The 18,644-nt window shown below is 42.0% G+C and overlaps 2 protein-coding genes across 2 annotated transcripts in view; both read left to right on the top strand.

The window, feature by feature from the left end:
• Window positions 1-18,644, top strand: part of LOC307053752 (vomeronasal type-2 receptor 1-like) — a gene marked incomplete at both ends in the record, with an annotated part of 253,032 nt that overhangs the window by 53,792 nt on the left and 180,596 nt on the right.
• Window positions 13,509-14,291, top strand: LOC307053164 (proline-rich protein 23C-like; the record flags this gene model as incomplete). The annotated part of the gene is made up of 1 exon (XM_079704472.1): window positions 13,509-14,291. One exon carries the CDS (start codon window positions 13,509-13,511, stop codon window positions 14,289-14,291), a length of 783 nt encoding a protein of 260 aa, XP_079560598.1.

The following is an 18,644-nucleotide window of genomic DNA, read 5'->3' as shown; positions in this document are numbered from 1 at the left end:
TTCTCTCAAATTCTTCTCTCTCCAGCACCATACCCTATTGCTACCCTATTTCTCCCCAAACCAATAAATAACTGGATTTCTCATGTTATATGTTTTCCCATGCATTTATGAAGATTTTTAGCCATGGCTTTTCTCTTTCTTGGTGTTTTGAGCTGCTCTCCTGGAAAGTTGCAAAATAGTATGATGGTTACTATACATAATTGTATGATGTTTGTTCATAGCTTCCTCTTAACCTGAGGAAGTTCTCTTCCAGTCAAGTTCACTTTTCATTATGAATAAATGCTGGATTTTTTTTAATTAGTTTCTGCTTTATAACAAAGTGAATCAGTCATACATATACATCTGTTCCCACATCCCTTCCCTCATGCATCTCCCTCCCTCCCACCCTCCCCATCCCACCCCTCCAGGCAGTCACAAAGCACCCAGCTGATCTCCCTGTGCTCTGCGGCTGCTTCCCACTATCTATCTACCTTACATTTGGTAGTGTATATATGTCCATGCCTCTCTTTCGCTTTGTCACAGCTTACCCTTCCCCCTCCCCATATCCTCAAGTCCATTCTCAAGTAGGTCTGTGTCTTTATTTCTGTCTTACCCCTATGTTCTTCATGACATTTTTTTTTCTTAAATTCCATATATATGTGTCAGCATACAGTATTTGTCTTTCTCTTTCTGACTTACTTCACTCTGTATGACAGACTCTAGGTCCATCCACCTCATTACAAATAGCTCAATTTCATTTCTTTTTATGGCTGAGTAATATTCCATTGTATATATGTGCCACATCTTCTTTACCCATTCATCCGATGATGGACACTTAGGTTGTTTCCATCTCCGGGCTATTGTAAATAGGACTGCTATGAACATTTTGGTACATGTCTCTTTTTGAATTATGGTTTTCTCAGGGTATATGCCCAGTAGTGGGATTGCTGGGTCATATGGTAGTTCTATTTGTAGTTTTTTAAGGAACCTCCATACCGTTCTCCATAGTGGCTGTACCAATTCACATTCCCACCAGCAGTGCAAGAGGGTTCCCTTTTTTCCACACCCTCTCCATAAATGCTGGATTTTATCAGATGTTTTCAGCATGTATTAGGATATGCATTTCCTTTTTAAATCTCTTCCTCCGGTTATTTTGTCTCAGAGACTGATGTAAAATGTTTGCACTCCTGCTATTCCACATTATTCATACCTTTTAAATTCTACCCCGAGTTTTTCTTTTATAAATCAAGCCTCTAACTTTTAAAACATTAATTTAGGGGCCTCCCTGGTGGCACAGTGGTTAAGAATCTGCCTGCTAATGCAGGGGACATGGGTTCGAGCCCTGGTCTGGGAAGATCCCACATGCCGTGGAGCAACTAAGCCCATGAGCCACAGCTGAAGCCCACGCACCTACAGCCCATGCTTCGCCACCAGAGAAGCCACTGCAGTGAGAAGCCCGTGCACCTCAACGAAGAGTAGACCCCCGCTCACCGCAACTAGAGAAAGCCCGTGCGCAGCAACGAAGACTCAATGCAGCCAAAAATAAATAAATAAAAAATTTAAAAAATAAAACATTAATTAATTACCATATTTCTTTCACATTTTTATAAAAGAAATAAAATCTACAGGTAAAGCCGAAAACAAGATGGTTTCAGTTTTTTTAAACAGCAATACTATTTATATTCACCAACATGCTTTACCATTTCCTCTCTACCTTTTTATTCTTATATTCCACTCTCAAAGTCTAGCCTCAATTTTCTTCTTGCTGAAGAATATACTTTAATAGTTCTTTCCACTATACCCTATGTGTAGTAAATTATCTTGGTTTTGTAAATCTCAACATGTTTTGTGTAGTACACTCTCATAGTCTTGTATATCTGAAAATTTTTATTATGTATTCATTCCTAATTCTAAAGTGTTATTTAAGTACTTTAAAGACATTACTCCATTGTTCTGCCATTTTTTATTGTTGTTGCAGGCAAGAGGTCTCTGCCAATCAAGTTGTTGTTCCTTTTATATTTGACTCAGCTGTTCATTAGCACATTTTTAAATTTTATTTTATTTTTTAATTGAAGTATAGTTGATTTACATTGTTGTGTTACTTTCTGGTGTACAGCAAAGTTATATATTTTTTCCATATTCTTTTACATGGTTATGGTTTATTACAGGATATTGAATATAGTTCCCTGTGCTATACAGTAGGACCTTGTTGTTTATCTGTTTTACACTGAATACATAATAGTTTTATATCTGCTAATCCCAAACTCCTAATTTATCTCTCCCCCACCCTCTTTCCCCTTTGGTAAACATAAGGTTGTTTTCTATGTCTGTGAGTCTATTTCTGTTTTGTAAATAACTTCATTTGTATCATATTTTAGATTCCACATACAAGTGATATCATATGATATTTATCTTTCTTTGACTTACTTCACTTAGTATGATAATCTCTAGGTCCATCCATGTTGCTACAAATGGCATCATCTCATTCTCATTTATGGCTGAGTAGTATTCCATTGTATAGGTATGCCACATCTTTTTATCCATTCATCTGTAGATAGACATTTAGGTTGCTTCCATGTCTTGGAAGCATTTATTTATTTATTTATTTATTTATTTAATTTTTGGCTGTGTTGGGATTTGTTGCTGCACGTGGGCTTTCTCTAGTTGCAGCGAGCGGGGGCTACTCTTCGTTGCAGTGCGCAGGCTTCTCATTACGGTGGCTTCTCTTGTTGCAGAGCACGGGCTCTAGGCACACGGGCCTCAGTAATTGTGGCATGTGGGCTCAGTAGCTGTGGCTCGTGGGCTCTAGGCTAGCGGGCTTCAGTAGTTGTGGCACACGGGCTTAGTTGCTTGGTGGCATGTGGGGTCTTCCCAGCCCAGGGCTCAAACCTGTGTCCCCTGCACTGGCAGGCAGATTCTTAACCACTGCGCCACCAAGGAAGTCGCCAGTTGGCTATTTTAAATAGTGCTACTATGAACATTGGGGTGCATGTATCTTTTCAAATTAGAGTTTTCTCGGGATATTTGCCCAGGAGTGGGACTGCTGGACCATATAGCAACTCTTTTTAGTTTCTTAAGGAATCTCCATACTGTTCTCCATAATGGCTGCACCAATTTACATTCCCTTCAACACTGTAGGAGAGTTCCCTTTTCTCCACACCCTCTCCAGCACTTATTATATGTGGACTTTTTAATGATGCTCATGCTGACCAGTGTGACGTGATACCTCATTGTAGTTTTGATTTGCATTTGTCTAGTAATTAGTGATGTTGAGCATATTTTCATGTGCTTCTTGGCCTTCTGTATGTCTTCTTTGGAGAAATGTCTATTTAGGTCTTCTGCCCTTTTTTTTTTTTTTTTGCGGTATGCGGGCCTCTCACTGTTGTGGCCTCTCCCGTTGCGCAGCACAGGCTCCGGATGCGCAGGCTCAGCAGCCATGGTTCACGGGCCCAGCCGCTCCATGGCATGTGGGATCTTCCCGGACCGGGGCACGAACCCGTGTCCCCTGCATCGGCAGGCGGACTCTCAACCACTGCGCCACCAGGGAAGCCCTAAAGTCTTTAATGCATTGAGATGACTTTTGTGTGTGGTGTGAGATAGTGGTCTAGTTTCTTTTTTTTTTTTTCTTAGCATGTGGCTGTCCAGTTTTCCCAACGCCATTTTTTAATCTAAATTTATTTATTTATTTATTTTTGGCTGCGTTGGGTCTTCGTTGCAGTGCATGGGCTTCTCATTGCAGTGGCTTCTCTTGTTGCGGAGCACAGGCTCTAGGCACACGGGCTTTGGTAGTTGTGGCACAGGGGCTCAGTAGTTGTGGCTCGCGGGCTCTAGGGCACAGGCTCAGTAGTTGTGGCGCACGGGCTTAGTTGCTCCGTGGCATGTGGGATCTTGCCAGACCAGGAATCGAACCCGTGTCCCCCTGCATTGGCAGACGGATTTTTAACCACTGCACCACCAGGGAAGTTCCCCTGTCACCATTTATTGAAGAGACTGTCCTTTTCCATTGTACGCTCTTTGCTTCCTTGCCATGAATTCATTATCCGTATATGTATGGGTTTACTCCCAGGTTCTCAGTTATGTTCCATTGACCTATGTATCTGCTTTTCTGCAAATATAATGGTGTTTTGATTATTGTAGCTTTATAATATAGTTTTAAATCAGAGAGTGTGATACCTCCAACTCTGTTCTTTTTATCAGGATTGCTTTGGCTGTTCAGGGTCTCTTATGGTTTCATGTAAATCTAAGACTTTTGTATTCTATTTTTGCGAAAAATATCCTTGTGACTTCGATAGAGATTGCATTGAATCTGAAGATTGCTTTAGGTAATAGAGACATTTGAACGATGTTATTTCTTCCAATCCATGAGCACAGAACACTTTTCCACTTATTTGTCTCCTCAGGCAAGGGAAACACAGGCAAAAGTAAACAAATAGGATTACATCAAACTAAGAAGTTTCTGCACAGTAAAGGAAACCAGCAACAAAATGAAAAGGGAACCTACCTAATGGAAGAAGATGCTTGCACATCATATATCCAGTAAGGGGTTAACATCCAAAATATAGAAAGAACTCACAACAACAACAACAAAAATAAAACAACCCCAAAATGGGTATAGGACATTTTCCAAAGAAGACATAGATGGCCAATAGACATATGAAAAGATGTTCAACATCACAAATTATTAGAGAAATGCAAATCAAAACCACAAAAATCTATTCCTCTTAAAGTCTATGTCTCATGTAAGTATTGCTCCCCAGCTTTCTTTTTATTTCCATTTGCATGGAGTATCTTTTTCCATCCCCTCACTTTCAGTCTATGTGTGTCTTTAGATCTGAAGTGAGTCTCTTGTAGGCAGCATATATATGGGTCTTGTTTTTGTATCCATTCAGCCACTCTTCTTTTTTTTCAAAACAAACAACTTTTTATTGAAGTATAGTTGATTTACAATGTTGTATTAGTTTCAGGTGTACAGCAAAGCGATCTATATATGTATATATTCTTTTTCAGATTCTTTTCCATTATAAGTTATTATATACAAAATATTGAATAGAGTTCCCTGTGCCATACAGTAGGTCCTCATTTATCTATCGCCCTATGTCTTTTGATTGGAGCATTTAGTCCATTTACTTTGAATAATTATTGATGTGTATGTTCTTATTGCCATTTTATTAATTGTTTTGACGTTGTTTTGTAGTGCTTTTTTCTTCCTTTCTTCTTCTTTCATTCTTTTGTCTTGTGATTTGATGACTATCTTTAATGTCATGTTCAAATTCTTGCCTCTTTTTTCTGTGTGCATCTATTATAGATTTTTCTGTTTGTGTCTATCATGAAGTTTATATACAGTGATATGTTGTTATATGTGATTGTTTTAAGTTGCTGATCTCAAATCTCAAATGCATTTAACAACCCTACAATTGTACTCTCCTCCCCTTATGATTACTGTTTTTGACATCATATTTTACATCTAATTATTTTGTGTATCCCCAAACTGCTTACTGTAGATACAGATGATATTACTACTTTTGGCTTTTAACCTTCCTACTAGCTTTGTACATGGTTGATTTTCTATCTTTACTGTATATTTTTTTAATCTGTCTCCTAAGGCAAATGAAACAAAAGCCAAAATAAACAAATGGGACCTAATGAAACCTAAAAGATTTCACACAGCAAAGGAAACCATCAACAAAATGAAAAGACAACCTACTGACTGGGGGAAAATATTTGGGAATGAGATGACCAATAAGAGGTTAATATCCAAAATATATAAACAGCTCATACAACTCAATAGGAAAAAGCAAGCCACCTGATTGAAAAATGGGCAGAAGGAACAGGATAGAAAGCCCAGAGATAAACCCACGCACATATGGTCACCTTATCATTGATAAAGGAGGCAGGAATGTACAGTGGAGAAAGGACAGCCTCTTCAATAAGTGGTGCTGGGAAAACTGGACAGGTCCATGTAAAAGTATGACATTAGACCACTCCCTAACACCATACACAAAAATAAGCTCAAAATGGATTAAAGACCTAAATGTAACACCAGAAACTATCAAACTCTTAGAGGAAAACATAGGCAGAACACTCTATGACATAAATCACAACAAGATCCTTTTGGACCCACCTCCTAGAGAAATGGAAATAAAAACAAAGGTAAACAAATGGGACCTAATGAAACTTCAAAGCTTTTGCACAGCAAAGGAAACCATAAACAAGACCAAAGACAACCCTCGGAATGGGACAAAATATTTCCAAATGAAGCAACTGACAAAGGATTAATCTCCAAAATTTATAAGCAGCTCATGCAGCTCAGTAGCAAACAAACAAACAACCCAACCCAAAAATGGGCAGAAGACCTAAATAGACATTTCTCCAAAGAAGATATACAGACTCGCAACAAACACACGAAAGAATGCTCAACATCATTAATCATTAGAGAAATGCAAGTCAAAACTACAATGAGATATCATCTCACACCAGTCAGAATGGCCATCATCTAAAAGTCTAGAAACAATAAATGCTGGAGAGGGTGTGGAGAAAAGGGAACACTCTTGCACTGCTGGTGGGAATGTGAATTGGTACAGCCACTATGGAGAACAGTATGGAGGTTCCTTAAAAAACTACAAATAGAACTACCATATGACCCAGCAATCCCACTACTGGGCATATACCCTGAGAAAACCATAATTCAAAAAGAGTCATGTACCAAAATGTTCATTGCAGCTCTATTCACAATAGCCCAGAGCTGGAAACAACCTAAGTGTCCATCATTGGATGAATGGATAAAGAAGATGTGGCACATATATACAATGGAATATTACTCAGCCATAAAAAGAAACGAAATTGAGCTATTTGTAATGAGGTGGATGGACCTAGAGTCTGTCATACAGAGTGAAGTCAGTCAGAAAGAGAAAGAAAAATACCATATGCTAACACATAGATATGGAATTTAAGGGAAAAAATTGTCATGAAGAACCTAGGGGTAAGACAGGAATAAAGACACAGACCTACTAGAGAACGGACTTGAGGATATGGGGAGGGGCAAGGGTAAGCTCTGACAAAGCGAGAGAGAGGCATGGACATATATACACTACCAAATGTAAAACAGATAGCTACTGGGAAGCAGCCGCATAGCACAGGGAGATCAGCTCAGTGCTTTGTGACCACCTAGAAGGGTGGGATAGGGAGGGTGGGAGGGAGGGAGACACAAGAGGGAAGAGATATGGGAACATATGTATATGTATAACTGATTCACTTTGTTATAAGGCAGAAACTAACACACCATTGTAAAGCGATTATACTCCAATAAAGATGTAAAAAAAAAGTTTATACAACTCTCCTCAATACTCTGTAATAACGTATATGGGAACAGAATCTAAAAAACAGTGGATATATGTATAACTGATTCACTTTGCTGTACACCTGAAACTAACACAACATTGTAAATCAACTACACTCCAATAAAAATCAATTAACAAAAATGGGCAGAAGAGGTGAACAGACATTTTTCCAAAGAAGACATACCAGTCGGGCAACAGGCACATGAAAAGATGCTCAGCATCACTAACCGTCAGAGAAATACAAATCAAACCACCATGAGATACCACCTCACACCTGTAAGAACACCTAACATCAAAACGACCACAAATAACAAATGTTGGCTAGGTTGTGAAATAAAGGGGACCCCCGTACACTGTTGGTGGGAATGTGAATTGGTGCAGCCACTGTGGAAAACAGTGTGGAGGTTCCTCAAAAAACTAAATAGAATTACCATATGATACAGCAATTCCACTCCTGGGTATACATCCAAAGAAAACAAAAACACTACTTTGAAAAGATACATGCAGCTGAATGTTCATGGCAGCATTATTTATGACAGCCAAAATATGGAAACAACCTAAGTGTCCATCAACAGATGAACAGCTAAAGAAGCTGTGATGTGATACATATATGCATGTGTGTGTCTGTGTGTATGTATATACTCAGCCATAAAAAAAAAGAGTGAAATTTTGTCATTTACAACAACATGGATAGACTTGTAGGGTATTATGCATAGTGAAATAAGTCAGACAGAGAAAGACAAATACTGTTATGTTATCACTTAAACATGGAATCCAGAAAATAAAACAAACTAGTGAATATAACAAAAAAGAAACAGATTCACAGATATAGAGAACAAACTCGTGGTTACAAGTGGGGAGAGGCAAGATAGGGTAAGAGATGAAGAGGTATAAACTACTATGTTTAAAGTAATTAAGCTACAAGGATATATTGTACAACACAGGGAATACAGCCAATATTTATGTTTTGGCCGTACCCCGCAGCACACGGGGATCTTAGTTCCCTGAACAGGGACTGAACCCGGGCCCCCTGCAGTGGAAGCATGGAGCCTTAACCACTGGACCGCCAGGCAAGGGTCCATAGCCAATATTTTATAATAACTATAAATGGAGTATAATCTTTAGGAATTGTTCATCATTATCTTGTACACCTGAAACGTAACACTGTAACTCCATTATACCTCAATTTTTAAAAAACTAAAAAAGAACCCGACAACGACATATCACTTCATACCTGTTAGAATGGCTTTTATCAAAAGGCAAGAAATTAAAAGTGTTGGCGAGTACGTGGAGAAAAGTGAGCCCTCCTGCGGTGTCGGTGGGAATGTAAACTGGCACAGCCACTATGGAGAACGGTATGAAGATTCCTTAGAAATGCAGGAATAGAACTACCATATGATCCAGCTATCCCACTTCTGAGTATTTATCCAAAGTATATGAAGACACTAACTTGAAAACACTTATGCACCCCCATGTTCATTGCAGCATTATTTACAATAGTCAAGGTATAGCAACAACCGCAGTGCCCATCAACCAATAAATGAATAAAGAAGATGTGAAACACAATATATACAATACAGATACAGCCATAGAAAAAAAATAAAACCTGGCCATTTGCCACAGCATGGATGGACACTGAGAGTATTATGCTAAGTGAAAGAAGTCAGCTAGAGAAAGCCAAATACCATATGATTTCACATAGATAGGGAATTTTTAAAAAAAACATACAAAGTAAATGAACAAACCACACCAAACAAAAACAAACATGTAGATACAGAGAACAGAGTAGTGGCTACCAGAGGGGAAAGGGTGAAATGGATAAAGAGGATCAACTCTGTGGTGACTATACAAACTAAATCTTTGTTGGTGAGCATGCTGTAGTGTGTACAGAAGTAGAAATATAATGTTGTCCATATGAAACTTATATAATGTTATAAACAAATGTTACCTCAATAGAAAATAATTTTTAAAAAAGATATACATATAGCAATGATTAAAATGACTATTCGTGGAATTTAAGTTCCAGTTATGGAGGGAAGTGAAGAACTGATAGTTTAAGTTTCACTGAAAAGATGAATTTTTCCAGAAGGGCATAAGCATTGATGGAGTTTGGATATGTAAAGGGCTAAGCTAGAAAGTTAGGAGGTAGCCACTACTCTGAGAATAAATCTTTTAAATTGTGATTACAGAGGGGGTCCCAATTTGGAGTAATTGTTACTGAGCCACGTTCATTTGCCTCACACACAGAAAGCCCAACTCTGAGATAGAGAGGTTTGCAGCAGAGAAAGGGTTTATTCACAAGGCAGTCAAGCAAGGAGAAAGGAGAACAAATCTCAAATCCATCTCCCCAAAGGCCAGGGGCTAGGGATATTTACTGGATAAAGAATTAGGGTGGCCTGAGGTGCAGGGAGTGTGGGGAAAGGTGACTGGAAATGAGAAAAAGATTGGGTCGGGACTTCCCTGGTGGCACAGTGGTTAAGAATCCGCCTACCAAAAAAAAAAAAAAAGAATCCGCCTACCAATGCAGGGGACATGGGTTCGAGCCCTGGTCTGGGAAGATCTCACATGCCTCGGAGCAACTAAGCCCTTGAGCCACAAGTACTGAGCCTGCACTCTAGAGCCTGCGTGCCACAACTACTGAGCCCGTGTGCCACAACTGCTGAAGCCCACGCTCCTAGTGTCCGTGTTCCACAACAAGAGAAGCCACCACAATGAGAGGCCTGCACACTGCAACGAAGAGAAGCCCCCGCTCACTGCAAATAGAGAAAGCCCGCATGCAGCAACGAAGACCCAACGCAGCCAAAAATAAATAAGTTAAATAAATAAATACATTTTTAAAAAAAGATGTATCGTTATTCTCGGCAGGTGCAACTAAGCTACGTGCTTCTTCAGAGGATGCATGTTCAGAAAATGTCGACATTAGCATATTCTTAGGGTGGAGGTTTTGGCCCTCTGACATCAAATGGCCACCGATCAGACACTCTCGCATGCCCGAGGGGAGAGGCGGTTGTCCCAACCAGTCTTAACCAGCTGAAGTTCAAACTGGACAACTGACTCCAAGTTCCAAAAAGACAACTCGGGCAAACATCTTAAGACTCTTACATCAGACGTACTTATCTGTAGGGGTCGTGAAGAGGCCTTGTAGCTTACTCTTTAGGCTACATCATGCTTGGGGGATATGCAAGTTTTTGTAAAAACAGTTAAATTGAGCTTGACCAGCGAAGGCAGTTTACAGTTTACTATTTACTAATTAAGTTATAGTCTAATGGATGTAACTGATGACTACCATATAAGTTTCATAATGACAAGGTAAAGAGTATGAGTCAGTGAGGTAGGAGGGAGGACAAAATTACTGAAGAGGAAGAGAACTGAGAAGCCAAGATGTGGGGGGAGGAGGGATCCATGACAATATTAAACTCACCACAAACTACAGCAGATGTGCAATGAGTGAGAATTACAGTGAATCAAGTGCGAAAGTCTTCAAAGACTGTGATAGAGACATTTGCTACACATACATTTGATAAGTGACTGGTAGTAGTATGACTGAACCCCAATGTCTTTAAACAATATTTTGTTTATTTACAGAATGTGGTAATACTATGAAGGCCATAGAGAGAGGGATGAGATAGAGAGTAAGTGAAGAAACCATTCCAAACAAAATGGTCAGAAATGCCCTTTTCAAGAAAGTGCCCTCAGAGTTGGTCTTTGAAGAACGAACCAGCACTGCAAAAAGTTGGAGGAAAAGTTGAAACCTAATTTTTTTAAGTAAAAAAAAAACCAAGAAGATGGGAATATTTCAAAGAATTAAATATAATATTGGCTAATAAGCATGTGAAAAAAATGATCCACCTTGACTGGCAATCAGAAATGCAAAATGAAAACACAATGATATAGCATTTTACTACACCAGGTTGGAAAACAGTTAAGAGTCTATCAATAAGAAATGTTTACAAGGATGTCATGAAATGGAAACATACTCCGCTCACAGGAGTTTAAACTGTGAAAAATATTTTGGGGAAAAAAAAGAGGAAGGCGTTACCTATTAACATTTTTTAAATCTTTTTTTATAATTTTAAAATTTATTTATTTGTTTATTTATTTATCTATTTATTTATTTTTGGCTGTGTCTGGTCTTCGGTGCTGCATGCTGGCTTTTCTCTAGTTGAGGCCAGCAGGGGCTACTCTTGGTTGCAGTGTGCGGGCTTCTCATTGCAGTGGCTTCTCTTGTTGCAGAGCACAGGCTCTAGGCGCAAGGGCTTCAGTAGTTGTGGCGCACGGGTTTTGCTGCTCTGCAGCATGTGGGGTCTTCCCAGATCAGGGATCAAACCCATGTCCCCTGCATTGGCAGGCAGATTCTTAACCACTGCGTCACCAGGGAAGTCCCTACCTATTAACTTGAAAAGACACACACAGGACCAATTATAGTAATTCACTCTTAGGTGTATGCAATAAATGTATGAGTTAAGAGTTCATGATTTAAAACCAGAGAAGTCTGCATTGGATGCCTATATCTAACACAAACTTGGTACATATTTAATTTTTGAAACCTCACTTGACCACTCTGAGCTTCAGGTGTTGTGAAAAGTAAAAAAGATCATTTTTTTTTTTCAGAGAGGGCAGGAAGACACTTTTGCAGGTCATAGATAACTTTTATGGTTTTGATTGTGGTGATAGTTTCACGAGTGTATTCTTATCTACAAACTCAAGTTGTTTACATTAAATGTGTACAGCTTTTAGTACATACCTTAACTACTGCGCCACCAGGGTCCTGGTGGCGCAGTAGTTAAGAATCCGCATGCCGGGTTCGAGCCCTGGTCCGGGAAGATCCCACATGCCGTGGAGCAAATAAGCCCATGTGCCGCAACTACTGAGCCTGCACTCTAGAGCCCAAGAGCCACGACTACTGAGCTTGCGTCCCACAACTACAGAAGCCCGTGTGCCTAGAGCCCGTGCTCCGCAACAAACAGAAGCCACCGCAACGAGAAGCCTGTGCACCGCAGCGAAGACTAGCCCCCGCTCGCTGCAACTAGAGAAAGCCCGCACGCAGCAACAAAGACCCAACGCAGCCAAAAGTACATAAAAATAAAAAATTTTTTCAGAACAAAGATCAGGGCTTCCCAGGTGGCACAGTGGTTGAGGGTCCGCCTGCCGACGCAGGGGACACGGGTTCGTGTCCCGGTCCGGGAAGATCCCGCATGCCGCGGAGGGGCTGGGCCCGTGAGCCATGGCCGCTGAGCCAGCGCGTCTGGAGCCTGTGCTCCGCAACGGGAGAGGCCACAACAGTGAGAGGCCCGCGTACCGCAAAATAAATAAATTAATTAATTAAATTTAATTTAATTTAGTAAATGAAGATCATTTTTTAAACCTCAGTAGAATGGTTGACATATAATAAATACTGAATACAACAATTTAATTATACTAAGATTGCTTTAATTTTATAACAGCTTTTATCTTCAGGAAGGAACTGCCACAAATATTTGACCATTAAGACAGAGCTTTACCTAAACATATATGAGTATTTTCCATTTACTCCTGAAATGAAAGCACAAGCATTAAAGGAATTTCATGGAACGTTTAGATAGGTCCGTTTTATGTTGCCAGGGGGGTGGTCTATTTGAGTGGTTCTTTTCTCTAGAATGCCTGAAATCAAAGGAAAATATTAACCTTAAAGGTGACTAATATTTAAAGTTCCATTTTCGGTGTATCTTTTTTTCTCTAAAAATGAAGTACACGAGTATTCTGGCCCCTGGAGGACTTTAACAGTAGCTTTCTACCAACCACAGCCCCGGCTATTGGGCAGCACAGATACCGCGAGGTCTACGGGGCGGAGCCTTGGAGGGGGCGGGGCTTCGCGTGACATTTTGCGACTAGGATTTCACTGGCTTCACCCGCAACATCTTTCGCTGTCTGTTGCGTAGACGAATCGGCGTGACGAGCTGAAGATTCGAAGGCGCCAGGCCCAGCCCCGCGCCAGACGCCGTTCCCCTAGAAACCTGAACTGCAGGACCAACTGCAGGAGGCGGCCCCGGAGCTCCGAGGACTCGTCCCGTATCGCGCCGTCCTGCCGTCCCCGCATCGCGCCGCCCCGCCCCGGCTTGCCTCAGCCGTCGTCGAAACCCGTCACAGCGTGCAGGATCGAGCGCCTCCTCGCCCTCTGCCAGGCCCCGGGGGCGCCGTCCGTCGGTCGAGGTCATGGGCAAACGGCCCCGCAGGCCCAGTGCCTACCCTGCGGACTGGTGGGGACCGCAGACCGAAGGACCCGGCCCCGCCAAGCGCCGCCGGACGGAGGAGCCCGAGGAGCCCGAGTCCGAGTCCGAGGCGGCGCCCAGCCTGGACAACCTGACGGGACCTCCGGCCGCGGACGCGCTCACTTCCGTAGTGGTCCTGCCCGCCGGCTGGGCCCTGCACCTGCCCCTAGATGGCGTCGACGTGCTGCTGGAGCCCAAGCCCACGTCCGTGCTGCAAGTGTCTCTCGGAGATCACATCCTCATGCTGGTCCCCGAGGCCCTCCTGGGCTGGGGCGTGGAAGGCCCGTGGGGACAGGGCCTGCAACGGGCCGCTTTCCTGAGCGCTCCAGGGGAGTACATGGCCCGGGAGCCGGGATTCTTCTGCGCAGCTGTCCCAGAGATCGCCCGCCAAGAAGAGGCCAACCAGGAGGAAGCAGACGCCGAGCTCCTGCCGCCTGGGATGGAGGCTGAAGCCGGCTCCGTCGCTGAGCTCCGCAGCCCCACCGCAAGGGTGTCGGGACCCAGCGCGCAGGGCTTTGTCCCAGAGCCCCGTCCTCGGGCGCCCAATCCTAGTCCAGAGAAACGCTCTCCTCACCACGACGACAACCTGCACTTGCGCCTTCGGGAGCTCTCCCTCGACTCACCACTCCAACCTCTACCTCCCTCTCCGAGTCCGGGTCCTCACGAGCGCCCCCAACGCTCTTACCGTCCTAAGCGCGAGGCCCAGAGATGTCTGTTCCCGGAATGAACTGCACCCCGGTGTACACACACACACACACACACACACACACACACACACACAAATTCTGGCTACCATCCTGGAGGCCCAATGGATTTCCCGGCGTCTTTTACACTGAATGTCCTACAACCTGGAAATTAAGCATCTCGTGGGCCAACAACTCCTTTTTCCCTCCAGACTGGCTATAGTAGCAGGAGAAGACGTCAGGAAAAGAAAGCAGACTCTAGACCTCATCTTTGAAATGGAAAATCTGCCCAGGGATACCGGACAATGTGTGTTCAGACGTCTGGACTTCTTTACAACATCATTCTCAGGCCTATCCATTCCCGCTCGTTTGCATTGGTTATTTTCTCTCAAATTCTTCTCTCTCCAGCACCATACCCTATTGCTACCCTATTTCTCCCCAAACCAATAAATAACTGGATTTCTCATGTTATATGTTTTCCCATGCATTTATGAAGATTTTTAGCCATGGCTTTTCTCTTTCTTGGTGTTTTGAGCTGCTCTCCTGGAAAGTTGCAAAATAGTATGATGGTTACTATACATAATTGTATGATGTTTGTTCATAGCTTCCTCTTAACCTGAGGAAGTTCTCTTCCAGTCAAGTTCACTTTTCATTATGAATAAATGCTGGATTTTTTTTATTAGTTTCTGCTTTATAACAAAGTGAATCAGTCATACATATACATCTGTTCCCACATCCCTTCCCTCATGCATCTCCCTCCCTCCCACCCTCCCCATCCCACCCCTCCAGGCAGTCACAAAGCACCCAGCTGATCTCCCTGTGCTCTGCGGCTGCTTCCCACTATCTATCTACCTTACATTTGGTAGTGTATATATGTCCATGCCTCTCTTTCGCTTTGTCACAGCTTACCCTTCCCCCTCCCCATATCCTCAAGTCCATTCTCAAGTAGGTCTGTGTCTTTATTTCTGTCTTACCCCTATGTTCTTCATGACATTTTTTTTTCTTAAATTCCATATATATGTATCAGCATACAGTATTTGTCTTTCTCTTTCTGACTTACTTCACTCTGTATGACAGACTCTAGGTCCATCCACCTCATTACAAATAGCTCAATTTCATTTCTTTTTATGGCTGAGTAATATTCCATTGTATATATGTGCCACATCTTCTTTACCCATTCATCCGATGATGGACACTTAGGTTGTTTCCATCTCCGGGCTATTGTAAATAGGACTGCTATGAACATTTTGGTACGTGACTCTTTTTGAATTATGGTTTTCTCAGGGTATATGCCCAGTAGTGGGATTGCTGGGTCATATGGTAGTTCTATTTGTAGTTTTTTAAGGAACCTCCATACCGTTCTCCATAGTGGCTGTACCAATTCACATTCCCACCAGCAGTGCAAGAGGGTTCCCTTTTTTCCACACCCTCTCCATAAATGCTGGATTTTATCAGATGTTTTCAGCATGTATTAGGATATGCATTTCCTTTTTAAATCTCTTCCTCCGGTTATTTTGTCTCAGAGACTGATGTAAAATGTTTGCACTCCTGCTATTCCACATTATTCATACCTTTTAAATTCTACCCCGAGTTTTTCTTTTATAAATCAAACCTCTAACTTTTAAAACATTAATTTAGGGGCCTCCCTGGTTGCACAGTGGTTAAGAATCTGCCTGCTAATGCAGGGGACATGGGTTCGAGCCCTGGTCTGGGAAGATCCCACATGCCGTGGAGCAACTAAGCCCATGAGCCACAGCTGAAGCCCACGCACCTACAGCCCATGCTTCGCCACCAGAGAAGCCACTGCAGTGAGAAGCCCGTGCACCTCAACGAAGAGTAGACCCCACTCACCGCAACTAGAGAAAGCCCGTGCGCAGCAACGAAGACTCAATGCAGCCAAAAATAAATAAATAAAAAATTTAAAAAATAAAACATTAATTAATTACCATATTTCTTTCACATTTTTATAAAAGAAATAAAATCTACAGGTAAAGCCGAAAACAAGATGGTTTCAGTTTTTTTAAACAGCAATACTATTTATATTCACCAACATGCTTTACCATTTCCTCTCTACCTTTTTATTCTTATATTCCACTCTCAAAGTCTAGCCTCAATTTTCTTCTTGCTGAAGAATATACTTTAATAGTTCTTTCCACTATACCCTATGTGTAGTAAATTATCTTGGTTTTGTAAATCTCAACATGTTTTGTGTAGTACACTCTCATAGTCTTGTATATCTGAAAATTTTTATTATGTATTCATTCCTAATTCTAAAGTGTTATTTAAGTACTTTAAAGACATTACTCCATTGTTCTGCCATCTTTTATTGTTGTTGCAGGCAAGAGGTCTCTGCCAATCAAGTTGTTGTTCCTTTTATATTTGACTCAGCTGTTCATTAGCACATTTTTAAATTTTATTTTATTTTTTAATTGAAGTATAGTTGATTTACATTGTTGTGTTACTTTCTGGTGTACAGCAAAGTTATATATTTTTTCCATATTCTTTTACATGGTTATGGTTTATTACAGGATATTGAATATAGTTCCCTGTGCTATACAGTAGGACCTTGTTGTTTATCTGTTTTACACTGAATACATAATAGTTTTATATCTGCTAATCCCAAACTCCTAATTTATCTCTCCCCCACCCTCTTTCCCCTTTGGTAAACATAAGGTTGTTTTCTATGTCTGTGAGTCTATTTCTGTTTTGTAAATAACTTCATTTGTATCATATTTTAGATTCCACATATAAGTGATATCATATGATATTTATCTTTCTTTGACTTACTTCACTTAGTATGATAATCTCTAGGTCCATCCATGTTGCTACAAATGGCATCATCTCATTCTCATTTATGGCTGAGTAGTATTCCATTGTATAGGTATGCCACATCTTTTTATCCATTCATCTGTAGATAGACATTTAGGTTGCTTCCATGTCTTGGAAGCATTTATTTATTTATTTATTTATTTATTTAATTTTTGGCTGTGTTGGGATTTGTTGCTGCACGTGGGCTTTCTCTAGTTGCAGCGAGCGGGGGCTACTCTTCGTTGCAGTGCGCAGGCTTCTCATTACGGTGGCTTCTCTTGTTGCAGAGCACGGGCTCTAGGCACACGGGCCTCAGTAATTGTGGCATGTGGGCTCAGTAGCTGTGGCTCGTGGGCTCTAGGCTAGCGGGCTTCAGTAGTTGTGGCACACGGGCTTAGTTGCTTGGTGGCATGTGGGGTCTTCCCAGCCCAGGGCTCAAACCTGTGTCCCCTGCACTGGCAGGCAGATTCTTAACCACTGCGCCACCAAGGAAGTCGCCAGTTGGCTATTTTAAATAGTGCTACTATGAACATTGGGGTGCATGTATCTTTTCAAATTAGAGTTTTCTCGGGATATTTGCCCAGGAGTGGGACTGCGGGACCATATAGCAACTCTTTTTAGTTTCTTAAGGAATCTCCATACTGTTCTCCATAATGGCTGCACCAATTTACATTCCCTTCAACACTGTAGGAGAGTTCCCTTTTCTCCACACCCTCTCCAGCACTTATTATATGTGGACTTTTTAATGATGCTCATGCTGACCAGTGTGACGTGATACCTCATTGTAGTTTTGATTTGCATTTGTCTAGTAATTAGTGATGTTGAGCATATTTTCATGTGCTTCTTGGCCTTCTGTATGTCTTCTTTGGAGAAATGTCTATTTAGGTCTTCTGCCCTTTTTTTTTTTTTTTTTTGCGGTATGCGGGCCTCTCACTGTTGTGGCCTCTCCCGTTGCGCAGCACAGGCTCCGGATGCGCAGGCTCAGCAGCCATGGCTCACGGGCCCAGCCGCTCCATGGCATGTGGGATCTTCCCGGACCGGGGCACGAACCCGTGTCCCCTGTATCGGCAGGCGGACTCTAAACCACTGCGCCACCAGGGAAGCCCTAAAGTCTTTAATGCATTGAGATGACTTTTGTGTGTGGTGTGAGATAGTGGTCTATTTTCTTTTTTTTTTTTCTTAGCATGTGGCTGTCCAGTTTTCCCAACGCCATTTTTTAATCTAAATTTATTTATTTATTTATTTTTGGCTGCGTTGGGTCTTCGTTGCAGTGCATGGGCTTCTCATTGCAGTGGCTTCTCTTGTTGCGGAGCACAGGCTCTAGGCACACGGGCTTTGGTAGTTGTGGCACAGGGGCTCAGTAGTTGTGGCTCGCGGGCTCTAGGGCACAGGCTCAGTAGTTGTGGCGCACGGGCTTAGTTGCTCCGTGGCATGTGGGATCTTGCCAGACCAGGAATCGAACCCGTGTCCCCCTGCATTGGCAGACGGATTTTTAACCACTGCACCACCAGGGAAGTTCCCCCGTCACCATTTATTGAAGAGACTGTCCTTTTCCATTGTACACTCTTTGCTTCCTTGCCATGAATTCA

This window comes from Hyperoodon ampullatus (genome assembly GCF_949752795.1).
Source record: "Hyperoodon ampullatus genome assembly, chromosome: 5".
Classification (NCBI taxonomy): domain Eukaryota; kingdom Metazoa; phylum Chordata; class Mammalia; order Artiodactyla; family Ziphiidae; genus Hyperoodon; species Hyperoodon ampullatus.
Note: the sequence above shows the minus strand (reverse complement) of the source record. Positions and strands in the feature narration are given on the sequence as shown.